Source organism: Oncorhynchus clarkii, chromosome 17 (assembly GCF_045791955.1).
Source record: "Oncorhynchus clarkii lewisi isolate Uvic-CL-2024 chromosome 17, UVic_Ocla_1.0, whole genome shotgun sequence".
Classification (NCBI taxonomy): domain Eukaryota; kingdom Metazoa; phylum Chordata; class Actinopteri; order Salmoniformes; family Salmonidae; genus Oncorhynchus; species Oncorhynchus clarkii.
This window is the reverse complement of record NC_092163.1, coordinates 32977493-32991251: the sequence shown is the minus strand read 5'-3', so window position 1 is coordinate 32991251 and position 13759 is coordinate 32977493. Positions and strand designations below refer to the sequence as shown.

The window sequence follows — 13759 nt, the reverse complement described above, 5'->3', positions numbered from 1 at the left end:
TTAGTAGGGCAGGAACACCATCATTAATTTGAAGTGCGCACAAACCTAATCATAACCCGTACTGGCTGTACTGTAGTTTCTCAAGGGGATGGCCACGACCAATCAAAAGGCTACTTTCCCTTTTATCTTGCTGATTAACGGATTAAAATATTCCAAGGGGAAAAGGGAAACACACTCAGACAATGTGGGGAACTTTTACATATTTATTTGAGATGTATATCAGGAAGAAAAACGTTTTTATTTTATTTTTTACATATGATCATTGATACACATGTATTATTGACATCAACTAAATATGATTGATTATATTTCGAAAATATTTGATATGATAAGGTTATATGATTGATTGCATATAGATTGCCATGTCAAATCATCAGCTTCTACTTCCTATGAGCTGTATCATGTGGGACCGTCTGATTCTAACCATCCTCTTCTGGTGACCATGAGGTGATGCTGGATGCTCCCACTGAATGCAGAGTTCGAGTTCATCAGTTCCACTACACAATGTTTAACCATGGGTTTACCCTGGGGAAAGAATCAAATAGAAACGCCTCAATCAAAACCTGAAGTGTGGTAAGCATAGCATATGATCTGGTATCAAGTAGTCTTTCAAGTCTTTCTTGAAAAAAGCATTACTTTACTGATTGTGTTATATGACTGTGGCTCAATATCATTTACTTTTTTAAATTGGCGACATCCAGCATTGCCATCACTTTGATTCTCTTTGGGTCGTAGACACAGTCCTCCTCTTGGTTGCTTGGTACCATGCCAACACCAGGTGGAACCCAGGCAGTGTCAAAGCCATGAGTGTGCCAGTCGTATTGCATGTCGTGACCCTTTTTGTTGATGACTTTAACTCTGCCAACATTCACCTTCACTTTCAGAACCATCCTGTTTGAGTCAGAAGAACCAAGGGGGTATCTAATGACTTTTCGGATGTCTCGACTGAGGTAGACACCTGCACCAAGCATCCCAACTTTAGATGGTGTGAAGCCATTTCTCTGTATATCTACTGCAGCCTGTTTTGATGTTCCATGGTACATCACGTAGACGTGGCTGTCCTCAGGGGAGACTCCACTCTGAAGATGATCATACTGAGATCTGTAAGACAGGAACACCACTTGTGTTTATAGATATGTAAGAAATGATATTGTGTTCAGTAGGTTAATTATTTATAGATATGTAAGAAATGATATTGTGTTCAGTAGGTTAATTATTTTTAAGGTACATTATATCTTTACATTTATTGAAAAAAAGTGTTGTATATGAAACTTTAAACAGTCTTTTTCATACTTACAAGTTCTCTTCGGTAACCTTCATGACCTCGATGACTTTGATTCTCTTTGGGTCGTAGACACAGTTCTCCTGTTGGTTGCTCGCCACCATGCCAACATTAGGAGGAACCCAGGCAGTGTCAAAGCCATGCACAGTGTGCCATGTCTTCTGCATGGGGTGGTTCTGCCTGTCTATGACCTTAACCCTGCCGACATCCACCCTGATTTTTAGTACTCTTTTCTCAGAGTCAGGAACATCAAGAGGGTATTTACAGGCTTTTCGGATGTCCCGACTAACATAAACACCAGCACCAAGCATGCTGATATCGGCTCTTGATGGTTTGAAACCTTCCCTTTTAATAAACTCTGCGCCCTCTTTTGAGCAGCCATGAAACATCACATATTCTCTGTGATCTTCAGGATGAGTCTTGCTGTCAAGCAAGTTGATGTAGTATGGGGAATCAGGGTTAACATCCATAGTAACCAAACCGTTGTTAAATACACCTCTGCTGAAATGAGCTGTAATTTAAGTACATACATTGCAATTACCATTTGTAAGTTAACATAGTTGAACATTCCTAAGGCTGAAACTGTTACACTAAATTGTTATGGCTGAATAATATTTCAAAATATGCTGAATTATTACACTAGCATTATAACGCGATCATGTAAAGACTTATTTAGTAAGTAAACAGGGGTTGTTTGATAACCACGTGTCCAGTAATAAGTTAACATGTCCTGAAAAACAGATGAGACCGTTCTTACCTGCTGCTGCAAGACAAATGCAGGAATACTCCGTATGCTTAGGAAACCTAGCGCTTAGGTTTCAATTCCTGACTGCAGGCCAATCTTACCTATTTAGGTTTCGTTTCCTGGTCTAGTCTTGCAGTGGCGACCCGTCATTCAAGGAAGGTGAGAACCACATTTTTAGCAAAAACAAATGTAACCCTCTCACCGGGTTCGAATTTGACTCTCACGATATTACCTTACATAGAATATCTCGAATGTTAGGTGAGAAGGACATCTCCAATAAGAATCCCTATTGTAAACTATCTAGGGTGATGACAACTAGGGTATTAACTTCAGATGGAATGATTATAGGTTTGCTTTGACACCCAGGCAGTGTCAAAGCCATGCATTCAATTCAATTGAAACAGTAAATGACTCCACCAAGACAACATACACAAGGTTCAAAATGTGTATTATTACATTTTCAAAGCACCACATCAAAATAAAAATAAAACACTTGTCACCGTTATAGGGCAATTAATGTATTGATTAGGGTTGCGTCTTTGCTGGCATGCATCTAAAAACATACAGTGCCTTGCGAAAGTATTCGGCCCCCTTGAACTTTGCGACCTTTTGCCACATTTCAGGCTTCAAACATAAAGATATAAAGATAAATATTTTTTTGTGAAGAATCAACAACAAGTGGTACACAATCATGAAGTGGAACGACATTTATTGGATATTTCAAACTTTTTTAACAAATCAAAAACTGAAAAATTGGGCGTGCAAAATTATTCAGCCCCTTTACCTTCAGTGCAGCAAACTCTCTCCAGAAGTTCAGGGAGGATCTCTGAATGATCCAATGTTGACCTAAATGACTAATGAGGATAAATACAATCCACCTGTGTGTAATCAAGTCTCCGTATAAATGCACCTGCACTGTGATAGTCTCAGAGGTCCGTTAAAAGCGCAGAGAGCATCATGAAGAACAAGGAACACACCAGGCAGGTCCGAGATACTGTTGTGAAGAAGTTTAAAGCCGGATTTGGATACAAAAAGATTTCCCAAGCTTTAAACATCCCAAGGAGCACTGTGCAAGCGATAATATTGAAATGGAAGGAGTATCAGACCACTGCAAATCTACCAAGACCTGGCCGTCCCTCTAAACTTTCAGCTCATACAAGGAGAAGACTGATCAGAGATGCAGCCAAGAGGCCCATGATCACTCTGGATGAACTGCAGAGATCTACAGCTGAGGTGGGAGACTGTCCATAGGACAACAATCAGTCGTATATTGCACAAATCTGGCCTTTATGGAAAAGTGGCAAGAAGAAAGCCATTTCTTAAAGATATCCATAAAAAGTGTCGTTTAAAGTTTGCCACAAGCCACCTGGGAGACACACCAAACATGTGGAAGAAGGTGCTCTGGTCACATGAAACCAAAATTGAACTGTTTGGCAACAATGCAAAACGTTATGTTTGGCGTAAAAGCACAGCTGAACACACCATCCCCACTGTCAAACATGGTGGTGGCAGCATCATGGTTTGGGCCTGCTTTTCTTCAGCAGGGACAGGGAAGATGGTTAAAATTGATGGGAAGATGGATGGAGCCAAATACAGGACCATTCTGGAAGAAAACCTGATGTAGTCTGCAAAAGACCTGAGGCTGGGACGGAGATTTGTCTTCCAACAAGACAATGATCCAAAACATAAAGCAAAATCTACAATGGAATGGTTCAAAAATAAACATATCCAGGTGTTAGAATGGCCAAGTCAAAGTCCAGACCTGAATCCAATCGAGAATCTGTGGAAAGAACTGAAAACTGCTGTTCACAAATGCTCTCCATCCAACCTCACTGAGCTCGAGCTGTTTTGCAAGGAGGAATGGGAAAAAATTTCAGTCTCTCGATGTGCAAAACTGATAGAGACATACCCCAAGCGACTTACAGCTGTAATCGCAGCAAAAGGTGGCGCTACAAAGTATTAACTTAAGGGGGCTGAATAATTTTGCACGCCCAATTTTTCAGTTTTTGATTTGTTAAAAAAGTTTGAAATATCCAATAAATGTCGTTCCATTTCATGATTGTGTCCCACTTGTTGTTGATTCTTCACAAAAAAAATACAGTTTTATATCTTTATGTTTGAAGCCTGAAATGTGGCAAAAGGTCGCAAAGTTCAAGGGGGCCGAATACTTTCGCAAGGCACTGTATATTTTGAGTTTGCCCCACCAAGATTTACATGCTAAAATCGCCACTCTTGTCTTGTCCCAACAGCTTAGCATCATTTTTATCAAATCTCAAATGAAAAGCAACCGTGCCCACTCAGATAAGCCTAATCTAATGGGGACATTATGATACTTCTTACTTTCAAAATGTTTGTTATTGCACCACTGGCAAGTTGATGTTCCTTTATCACACTAGAATCAGCTTCAGTAACATGTTAGCATCTTAATCGTAGTAGCATCTGTAAGGTTCTAGAACGCTCATGCCATCCACATGAAAGGATACCCACTCAGGCAGTAACCATTACATATGTGGCCTCCAACGACGAGCCACTGGCCAATGCTGACTTATTCAGGAGGTCATATCAGCTGTTGATTTCAGTTTTGAAACATTTATTACTATTTACAACTCCACAGTTACAACAACAGTCTTTCCCATTCCCATATTGATTTATTGGCCAGTATTAAGAGCAGTTTTCCATCAGATTACAAGAACAGCAGGTAGACAAGGTGTTTGGTTTCAACACAACGGTACAAGCCACATCAGCTTTATTGCCCATGTTATCCCTGAGAATGATGCATAGAAATGAATGACTGATAAGAAATTAGTTGAAGTATTTTATACAAATACTTTTTAAATGTAGGCCTTTACAGACAGTCACTGTAAATAAGACAAATAAAACCCAATCTTTGACCCCCTTTTTTTTTTTAACCTCATACAGCAAAGTGGCACATCCCAAATGAAAGAGCACCTTTTGGCAGAACAGTACATATAACATCCTACATAGTGAGGTGTAAAACTAACTTTTAAAGGTCAATTAAATGTCTTCCTACCCACCGAGGCCAGCATTATGATTCTTCCAAAAAATGACTTGTGTTGTCATTTGAAGGGCTATGAGAGTTCGCCTCATCCGCAGAGGCAGATTGGGACAGAACCCCCTCACTATGTGTGGGTGTGTCAGAAGCAGCAGCAACATTTATAGGAGGCTTGGCCTCCAGCACTCCACTGTCCAGACCCACAGGTGGAATCTGCTGTTCCCAGTCTTGTAACATGGACTCCAGCAGGCCAGAGTCTGCAGGGTTGCCTGTGGTGGTGGTTGTGCTAGGCGCTAGCACGCTGTTGCTTGTGCTGCTGCTTACCGGGCAGGTGTGGTTAGCATCGTTAGCGCCTTCGGCAGTATGTTGGTCACTGTCGCTGTCTATGGTGATGACAGTGGGCGAGTGTTTCCTGGACCCTGTGCGCTCTTTGCTCCTGTGCCTCTTGCCCTTCTTCTTGTGCTTCTTCTTCTTCTTCTGGTGCTTCCTGGTTTGCTCCGAGGAGCTGCCCTCAAAGATGATCTCCACGCTGAGGCTCCTGCTCCTCTTCCCCCCAGACTTCTCCTTGGACTTCCTGTGACGCTTCTCTTTGCTCTTCTTCTTGTCTTTCACATAGGACGAGGTGGTGGAGGAGGGAGGCTCGTCGAGGGCTTTGGAGGACTGGTCTTTGGGGGAAGGTTCCTCCAGGTGTCTCGATTTGTACTTTCTCTTCCCGCTGGGCTTCTCGTGACGAGACTTCCTGTGAGCGCCGGACGGCGAACAGGTGCTGGAACGACTTCTGGAGCGCCTCTTATCCCGCCGGTGGGAATCAGGACTCTGGCTCGGGGACCTGCAATCGATGCTCCTGTGTGAGCTGGAGTAGTAGGACCTCCTCTCTGTGTAGAGCGTGGCACTGCTGTCCCTCTCACTCTCCCGGCTGTAGTAGTGCCAGTGATAGGAGTGTGACGATGAGTCGTGGCTGCGGCCTGATCGGCTGCTATCTTTATTGTCCCTCGTCTTCTCCCATTTAGTGTGGGAGCGGTTGCGGCTTTGGGAGCGTGACTGCCTCCTGCCTCTGGACAGAGTGCTGTCGCTGTTGATGGAGATAGCCGGGCTCTTGGTCGAGCGGCTGCGGTCGGCGCTCCTGGACCTCCTCCCCCGGTCTCTGCTTCTCGACCGTGGCCTCTCTCTAGATCTATCTCGACTGTGACATCTCCTGCCGTCTTTCTCAGTTTGTCCTCTGTTTTTGCTTGCTGACTTACTGGATGATGTCTCACATCTAATTGAGGGTGAGGTGTTACGTCTCTCCTTGGAGCACGATACATCTTGCTTCCTTTCCACCCCCTCTGCCTTCCCAGGACATTGGCCTTGAGAGGAGGCGGGGCTAAGGCTGGTGAAGCGGATGTGTTGAAGCAGCCTGGGCACTTCATCTTTGATCTCCTCCAGAACAGACTCCTCTGAGTCAGAGGACAGCTTGACCAGCTCCGGAGTCCTTTCAGCAAGGGGTTTTACAAAGCCCACAATGATGCAATCCTCATCGCCAGAGGAGGTACACGCCTGTCCGTCCTTGTCGGTTTTCACCCAAGCAGAGTCTGCAGTCAGGCGAGGGGCCTTTGGCTGTAACACTGCTCCGCACTCCTCCCCCACACTGCTCTCTGAGTCAGAGTCTCTGATGGATAGCAGCAGGGCCCTGGTGGGTTCTGTTGTGGAGTACGAAGGTCCGGGTGTCTCGTCGTCCCATGTTGACTGGCTCAGGGCGCCCCCGGACATGGGATCCAGCTCCACAGAATCGCCCTCCTCCTCATCCTCGGAGATGGCAATCACAGAGGAGTTGGAGCTGCTGCCCTCGTCCGAGGACGGCGCAGGGCAGTCGTAGACAGCATGCTGGTCGTAGGCCTCCATGTTGAAGGGTGCTCGGGCGAAGTTGACAAACTCATGCAGGAAGTGATCGGTGCGGGCCTGGAGGAAAGGCTGCAGCTCCTCGTGGATGGCCCGGTCCTCCATGTCATAGCGGGTGATGCGGGACATGATAATGTGCTGCACGATGTTGACCAGGGAGCCGTGAGCGCCGTACAGCACCACCAGCTCTCTCTTCAGCCAGGGCAACAGGCGGTGCAGGCAGGCCGGGTTCTTCTGAAAGAACTCCGCCGAGATGTCCCGGGAACGGCCACCGTCTCGCACGCTCCGCACTCGCACCCCTCGCCGGTAGAGCGCCCGTCTGAACTTGATCATCTCCTGCTCACGGAGGCTGCGCACGGTCCGGCCCTCGCTTTCTGCCCGCCTCCTGGTCGCCAGGCGCGCCATCATGCGGCGGAGGCCTCGGTCCTGTCGAGGAGGGGGGGAAGCCCCCGTTAGGGCCTCGAACATGACCCCGTTGTCGGGGGGAGGGGATGTTCTTCTCTGGTCCTGCCGACGCGCCCCCGTCAGCGTGGTGCGGTAGCGGAACCGTTCCCCTGCGAAACTCCCAAAGGAACCGTTCTCCGTGGGCCGCAGGTCATACTTCTTGAAGTCCTTCTCTGATTGTATACTGTGATAGATAGAGTTGAATGGCTGCTTGCATAGCGGGCACTCAGCTTTGTTCTTGGACCACTCGTGGATGCAGCGGAAGCAGAACTTGTGCAAGCAGAGATCGAGGTAGGCCATGTTGTTGAATCGGTCCAGACAGATGGGGCACTTAGAGTCTGGAGACGCCTCGGCAGACAAAACCTCAGAGGACTTGTCCAGGGCACTCTTCTTGCGTAGCCGTAAGGTCATCTTTGCTGCTGCCATGGTGATAGTCTAGGGAAGAAAATATTGCCTCATGTTAAACAGTGTTTTCAATAAAGGGACACAACACAGCACTGACTTTGTTCAAACTTAATTTTCTGTAATATACTGTCACTAGCTAGGCCCATTGGCAGATGCAGAGACAACTCTTTCATCTACACACCCTTACATATAATTTCAAAGGTGTTAATTCAACCTGCAAACAGGGAAGAATTTTGCAAGAGGAGCATCTAAACATTTTGTCATTATCCAATGTGTTACATAATCAGAACACTATAATAATAAAGATTGTACAGGGGTCACAGCTAACTGTGTCAGAGCCATTTAGCCACATTGACCATGGATGGCAAAATGACTGTCAACCAATTTCAACAGAATCTTACAATTAGCTCACCACAGTTGTAAAATGATAATAAAGCCCAATAACTTCCCATGTAATGTTATATTACTTGAACGTGTTTTTTACTTGGTACGGTTAACGTTAGCTAGCTCGATAGATAACTTTAGCAGCTACGTTAGCTGTTCTGACTCATCTAGGGTTGGACAGTGAACACTCATAATGGTTGACTTTGGCCCTAATCTCTGACCGATAATCCTGACAAGAAATTATGTATTCATGACATGTTTGTGAGTCTGAATTGTGATAAATGACAGCTTGGGTAAATTAGCAAAATAGCTTTCAGCTAGCCAGCTTTCAGCTAGCCATCTTTCGTCCCTTTGCTTACCCAAAAAATAGCCGGGGATCCGAGGCAAATGTCTAGGAATCCTGTCGGCGACAACACTCAAGACCTCTCATATTATCTTTTCATATTTCACTATTTCCATATGTACTAAAGAGAAGTAAATTAATTTAGTTGTTTACCACACTCTTTGGAGTTGGCCTCCTGTTTCATACCGTGATGTAATGCTACATTTAAAAAAAAAAACGCAAAGGATGATGGTATACTGGAGGGTGTTGACCTTCCGCTTTGGAGTGAAGTACTTTTTTTATGGTCTCGTGCGCCACCTATTGACAGTAACTTTTAACACAGAGGATGAATTATCTGGAAAGCAACCTAATCTGGACATAGACGACAGTAGTGTACTAATAAACCATAGCCATCCATAATATACAAACATCAAATATGATTATGAGTTTGGTTACACTATTGGTTACTTGTGTCAAATCGTTTGCAAAGCTCTTATTTTAAACGTTTAAACAGAGGGTAGTGTGAACGGCCCAATACATCACTGAGGCCAAGCTTTCTGCCATCCAGGACCACTATACCAGGAAGGCCCTAAAAATTGTCAGACTCCAGCTACCCTAGTCATAGACCGTTCTCTCTGCTAGCGCACAGCAAGCAGTACCGGAGCGCCAAGTCTAGGTCCAAGAAGCTTCTAAACAGCTTCTACCCCTAAGCCATAATACTCCTGAACACCTAATCAAATGGCTACCCAGACTTTTTGTATTGACCCCCCCCCCCCCCCTTTTACACCACTGCTACTCTGTTGTTATCATCTATGCATAGTCACTTTAATAAGTGCCCCCACACATTGACTCTGTATCGGTACCCCCCCTGTATATAGTCTCGCTATTGTCATTTTACTGCTGCTCTTTAATTACTTGTTACTTTTATTTCTTATTCTTATCTGTATTTTTTTTAACTGCATTGTTGGTTAAGGGCTCGTAAGTAAGCATTTCACTGTACCCGTTGTATTCGGCACCTGTGACTAATACATTTGGATTGAAACACTGGATCTGAATTAGTCAAATAAATGCAGCACTCTTTCCCCCACATTCTTGTCCAAATATACTTCTCTGACATGTATTAGTATTGTAAATATTATTTAATGACATATACATAAAGTTTTTTTACAACAGGGCAGGGACAAAAAGACTGTGTAATTCTTTCAACTATGTCTTCTTCAGTGGTGACCATGGCTCTCTGGGAGGTCTGGAACAACCTCTCCCGTCTCCAAGATGGTGTCGCCCTGAACACAGACAGGGAAAATTAACAGATAATGAAAGAGTCAGTTGCTAGATGTCCCTACTCTTTCATTGCAAGGTCTAGGAAAGCTGTCTGGGAATCCAGGGCTTTTGTGGTCCGTGGTAGCTCAGTTGGTAGAGCATGACTATTGTAACACCAGGGTAGTGGGTTCAATTCTCAGGATTGCCCATATGTAAAATGTATGCACGCATGACCGTAAGTCGCTTTGGATAAAAGCATCTGCTAAAATACATTATTTTGTGTTACCATAGTAGGCCACAATTACAGTGCAGTTTATATATAAGCTACACTGCAATTCAGTTCTTTACTGTAAACTGCCAAAGTGCACCATTGTGTCACATGCATCTGTTAATAAATCTATAAGCAATAAATCACATTTTATTGGTCACATATACACATGGTTAGCAGATGTTACTGCAAATGTAGCGAAATGCTTGTGCTTCTAGTTCCGACAATGCAGCAATATCTAACAAGAAATCGAACAATTCCACAACAAAACCTAATACACACACATCTAAGTCTGATATCCAGTAGTTCTTCCCGGCTGTACGTAATAACACTTAAGATTTTCTGGGCTAACAATGTAAGAAATAACACATAAAAAACAAAACACGGCAAAGCTTCCTAAGGACTAGAAGTGAGGTGACCCTCTGTCGGCGCCATCTTGTCCAATCATCAATACAAAAGGAAAGGGAAAGGGGGATACCTAGTCAGTTGTTCAACTGAAATATGTCGTCCGTATTTAACCCAACCCACTGGGTACAGATGGCAGTTCAACATCTACTTTTGATTTACATTTGGTTGAGTTGTCAACTAATATGAATTTAATGTGAAATCAACCAAAAATGTCACCCAGTCATGTAGGTTAAAAGTTAGGTGAAAAAAATACAAAATTCCCTAATGACTTTTGCAAAACCAATTAGTTTTCCATGTTGACATTTGCATTTCTCGGTTGAAATGACATGGAAACAATGTATGTTTCAACCTGTTTTTGCCCAGTGGGCAGTGAATCCACTGTAACACTAAGAGCCAGTTCACAGACACAGATTAATCGTATTCTGGACTAAAAAGCACTTACAATGGAGATTCTTCATTGTATGTGCTTTTTCATACAGGACTAGGCTTAATCGTGTTCCTGTAACAACACATGAGATGTACTTACAGGGAACAGTCTGGGCTTCAGCTCCACGATGCCATAGGGCTTTTTCTGTGACAAACACAAGCAGGACAGGTCAATGTTTTAGATTGAATTGAAGACTCTTCTATGACACATGCATGATACAACTTTCAATAGAGCAGGTATAGTGAATGAACACCAACAACACAGGGCTAAAAACTGCAATCCACTACTGTATAATAACATTTCATAAATCGATGCACAATTAACTTTGAACATCCAAGGTCAAACACATGATCAGTCTCCTTGACCATTAGGTCTCAGCCTTTTAAATCAAGACCTGTCTGTCTAGGCAGTAGGTCAAGGGAAAGCATTAGCAATGCTGATTTTTGAGTGACACAGCCTGGCATTTCATGTCTGATTTAGAGCTGGGAGGCCTGGTGTTTTAAATCGAACCAATTAGGCCTGTGAGGTGGTTGGAAGAATCCAGGTGGTATCTGGTTGGGCCAAAAATCCTCTTACACTAAAGGAACAGGTTTTCCTAACAACAACATTACTACATGAATGAAAAGACAATATAATTGTTGGTGTTGAATTGATTGAACTTACAGCAACATGATACTTCACATAATAATGCACAACCCAGGCAGGGATCAGCAACCGGGTCAAGGCGAACACTCCACCAGTGTAGACTTTGTAGGTCTGGAAAGAGAGCAACACAAAGGGGACGTGTGTCACAAATGTTAACAGGTGTTGTTGATTTCTTGCTGACAACAGTTGATGCACTTTTTCGGTACAACTACTAGTTAGCAACATGCCAGTAGCTATGTTACATTCAGGTTGGCAGTGGCACAGGTGACTGGCATCACACCAAGCATGAGAATACTAGTCAATGTGGCTATGGTAACTAGTGACGACCCATGCAACTGGCTAGGCTAGCTAGTAAGCAGTAACACCGACGTCTCAAAACAAAAACATAGCACGTAGCTATCACAAATACTAGCTAGTTCGTCATTCTAATCCAATTCACACAGTGTTGTTCGTTGATATAGTACAATGAAATGGCCAAAATGATGAACTCACGTAAAGTCTCCACAGGGTCTTCGGTTCCAGAAAGCCAGCCCAGAATTTTGCCACCGGCCCGGGGGCTGTCTTTGGCAGCACGGGCTCTCTGGGACTGAGCTCTTGGTCCTTCAGCCATTTCCTCCTGAGGTTTGAAATCTGCTCTACGCGGAGCTTTTCGTCTGCTGTGTAACCAGTCATGATTAAGAAGGGCTAGTTCTTATTTTCTTGATATTCAACCTCACTACAATGACACCATGGAGGACACCGCCATGGAGTGCACCGCCAAAACTCACGAAGAAGAAAACAGTCAACGACAACGGTAACTACACATTTCCCCCCTTGGCTGAGTGTGTGAGTGACATCTACGGGACTGGAGGAGGAAACAAAACAGGGATTTTTCATGATCACTGATTTCTCTGATGCCTTGTGCAAAATATGCTACACACAATTGCTTACTACATTTTTTTACATTCATCCAAAATGAAGGAAACTCTGTATTATGTATCCATATGCTTTTTACTATAATGGTAAATGTCTTTGTGAATTGCTATTAAGATGTCATAAACAGTGAATGATAATGAGTTTTCTGTTTGGATGCGGTTGCAGCATTATAAACTGTTGTCACCATATGACCATTCTACCACTGTCCCGAGGGCATAAGCAAGTCCTCAATCAATTGTATTTTATAAAGCCCTTTTTACACAAGCAGTTGTCACAAAGTGCTTACAGATACCCAGCCTAAAACCCCAAAGAGCAAACAATGCAGTTGTAGAAGCACAGTGGCTAGGACAAACTGTAATCTAATTTGTGCCCAGTATAGACTGGTGAGGTGTGAAACCTTAGCTATCATCAAACATTATTGCTTCAGAGGGCTTTTTCAATCATTAGTCATAACACTTAAAATACGAGCTGAAATGTTTGACATTTGTACATAATATGGGTTATATAAGGACTAGTTATAATGTGATGTATTATCAATAGTTAGTGATACAGTATAGTCAACTGTCTTGATCATCAATTTGTTAAGCAAACTATATCAATGTCTTCTGAAATATAGTGGACTTTATCAACACATCCACAAAATCATTCATCCGTATGTGATGCAGAGTGTAACAGAGTAGGTCAACTAGTGTGTAAGTTGCCATCAATACATAAATCAATGAACAGAAATAGTGTGCTCTCCTGACAGTAGTACTACAGCCAAATATATAGTTGAGTGTTCCCTCCATTCCCCGTACTGGGTTGTAAAACAACATGATTGCTTTCTGATGACGGACAGTGTCGAAATACTCACGACATTAAAAATATATAAAATACGGATATTTTATGTCACTCATCAAATAAAACCACTGACATGTCCATCTGAAATGTCTCTCTTTTCTTATTAGAATTATGAATTTATTTCCAACTGACCATAGGCTTATATATAGGCTTATATATATTGGAATATATAGGCTTATATATTCCAAGTACAGAGGACATAAAGGCTTGACGTAAACTCTGTTTCAAGTGGACTTTTCCCCATTGAAACTGATGTGTGTTGTCTTTGCATTTGGATCCGATTGAAATAAGATCTACTCCAAATCAGATACGCTGTGACGGCTTTACATGTGTACAGAACGCGCCCAAGCATAAATCAATAGTGATTTATTTTAGTAGCATATCATAAGAATTGGCATTATCCAACGAAAGATATGCACCAGTCCTGTCTATGAAATGCATTGGGAATTGTTTTCAAACCAGAGTCATTTAAATGACACAGGCCCCAAATTATGCATCATTAACAGTGTCATATGCAGAGATA

At 43.2% G+C, this 13759-nt stretch overlaps 3 protein-coding genes across 3 annotated transcripts; all 3 read right to left on the bottom strand.

Moving 5' to 3' along the window:
• Positions 1–186: 186 nt before the first annotated feature.
• Positions 187–2157, bottom strand: LOC139370719 (uncharacterized). The gene is made up of 4 exons (XM_071110373.1): positions 2040–2157; positions 1298–1793; positions 679–1101; positions 187–525 (listed from the first exon to the last, which is right to left on the bottom strand). The coding sequence occupies exons 2-4, from the start codon at positions 1750–1752 to the stop codon at positions 498–500; spliced, it is 906 nt and encodes a 301-aa protein (XP_070966474.1). The 5' UTR covers positions 1753–1793; positions 2040–2157; the 3' UTR covers positions 187–497.
• Positions 2158–4086: 1929 nt separating this feature from the next.
• LOC139370714 (E3 ubiquitin-protein ligase Topors-like) lies at positions 4087–8691 on the bottom strand. Its single transcript, XM_071110363.1, has 2 exons — positions 8648–8691; positions 4087–7797 (listed from the first exon to the last, which is right to left on the bottom strand). Exon 2 carries the CDS (start codon positions 7786–7788, stop codon positions 5074–5076), a length of 2715 nt encoding a protein of 904 aa, XP_070966464.1. The 5' UTR covers positions 7789–7797; positions 8648–8691; the 3' UTR covers positions 4087–5073.
• A 902-nt stretch (positions 8692–9593) lies between these two features.
• LOC139369711 (NADH dehydrogenase [ubiquinone] 1 beta subcomplex subunit 6-like) lies at positions 9594–12235 on the bottom strand. Its single transcript, XM_071108971.1, has 4 exons — positions 11974–12235; positions 11500–11592; positions 10936–10980; positions 9594–9756 (listed from the first exon to the last, which is right to left on the bottom strand). Exons 1-4 carry the CDS (start codon positions 12151–12153, stop codon positions 9691–9693), a joined length of 384 nt encoding a protein of 127 aa, XP_070965072.1. The 5' UTR covers positions 12154–12235; the 3' UTR covers positions 9594–9690.
• Positions 12236–13759: the final 1524 nt, after the last annotated feature.

What these genes read in the sequence shown, in the direction of transcription:
- LOC139370719 (XM_071110373.1), bottom strand. Translation starts at nt 1,752, where the DNA reads ATGGATGTTAACCCTGATTCCCCATACTACATCAACTTGCTTGACAGC. An exon ending in AAGGTTACCGAAGAGAACTT is followed by an intron (nt 1,102 to 1,297) that starts GTAAGTATGAAA and finishes CCTGTCTTACAG; the next exon opens with ATCTCAGTATGATCATCTTC. An exon ending in GATGTCGCCAATTTAAAAAA is followed by an intron (nt 526 to 678) that starts GTAAATGATATT and finishes TTCTTTCCCCAG; the next exon opens with GGTAAACCCATGGTTAAACA.
- LOC139370714 (XM_071110363.1), bottom strand. Translation starts at nt 7,788, where the DNA reads ATGGCAGCAGCAAAGATGACCTTACGGCTACGCAAGAAGAGTGCCCTG.
- LOC139369711 (XM_071108971.1), bottom strand. Translation starts at nt 12,153, where the DNA reads ATGACTGGTTACACAGCAGACGAAAAGCTCCGCGTAGAGCAGATTTCA. An exon ending in ATGTGAAGTATCATGTTGCT is followed by an intron (nt 10,981 to 11,499) that starts GTAAGTTCAATC and finishes TGTTTGTCACAG; the next exon opens with AAAAAGCCCTATGGCATCGT. An exon ending in TGAAGCCCAGACTGTTCCCT is followed by an intron (nt 9,757 to 10,935) that starts GTAAGTACATCT and finishes GTCTGTGTTCAG; the next exon opens with GGCGACACCATCTTGGAGAC.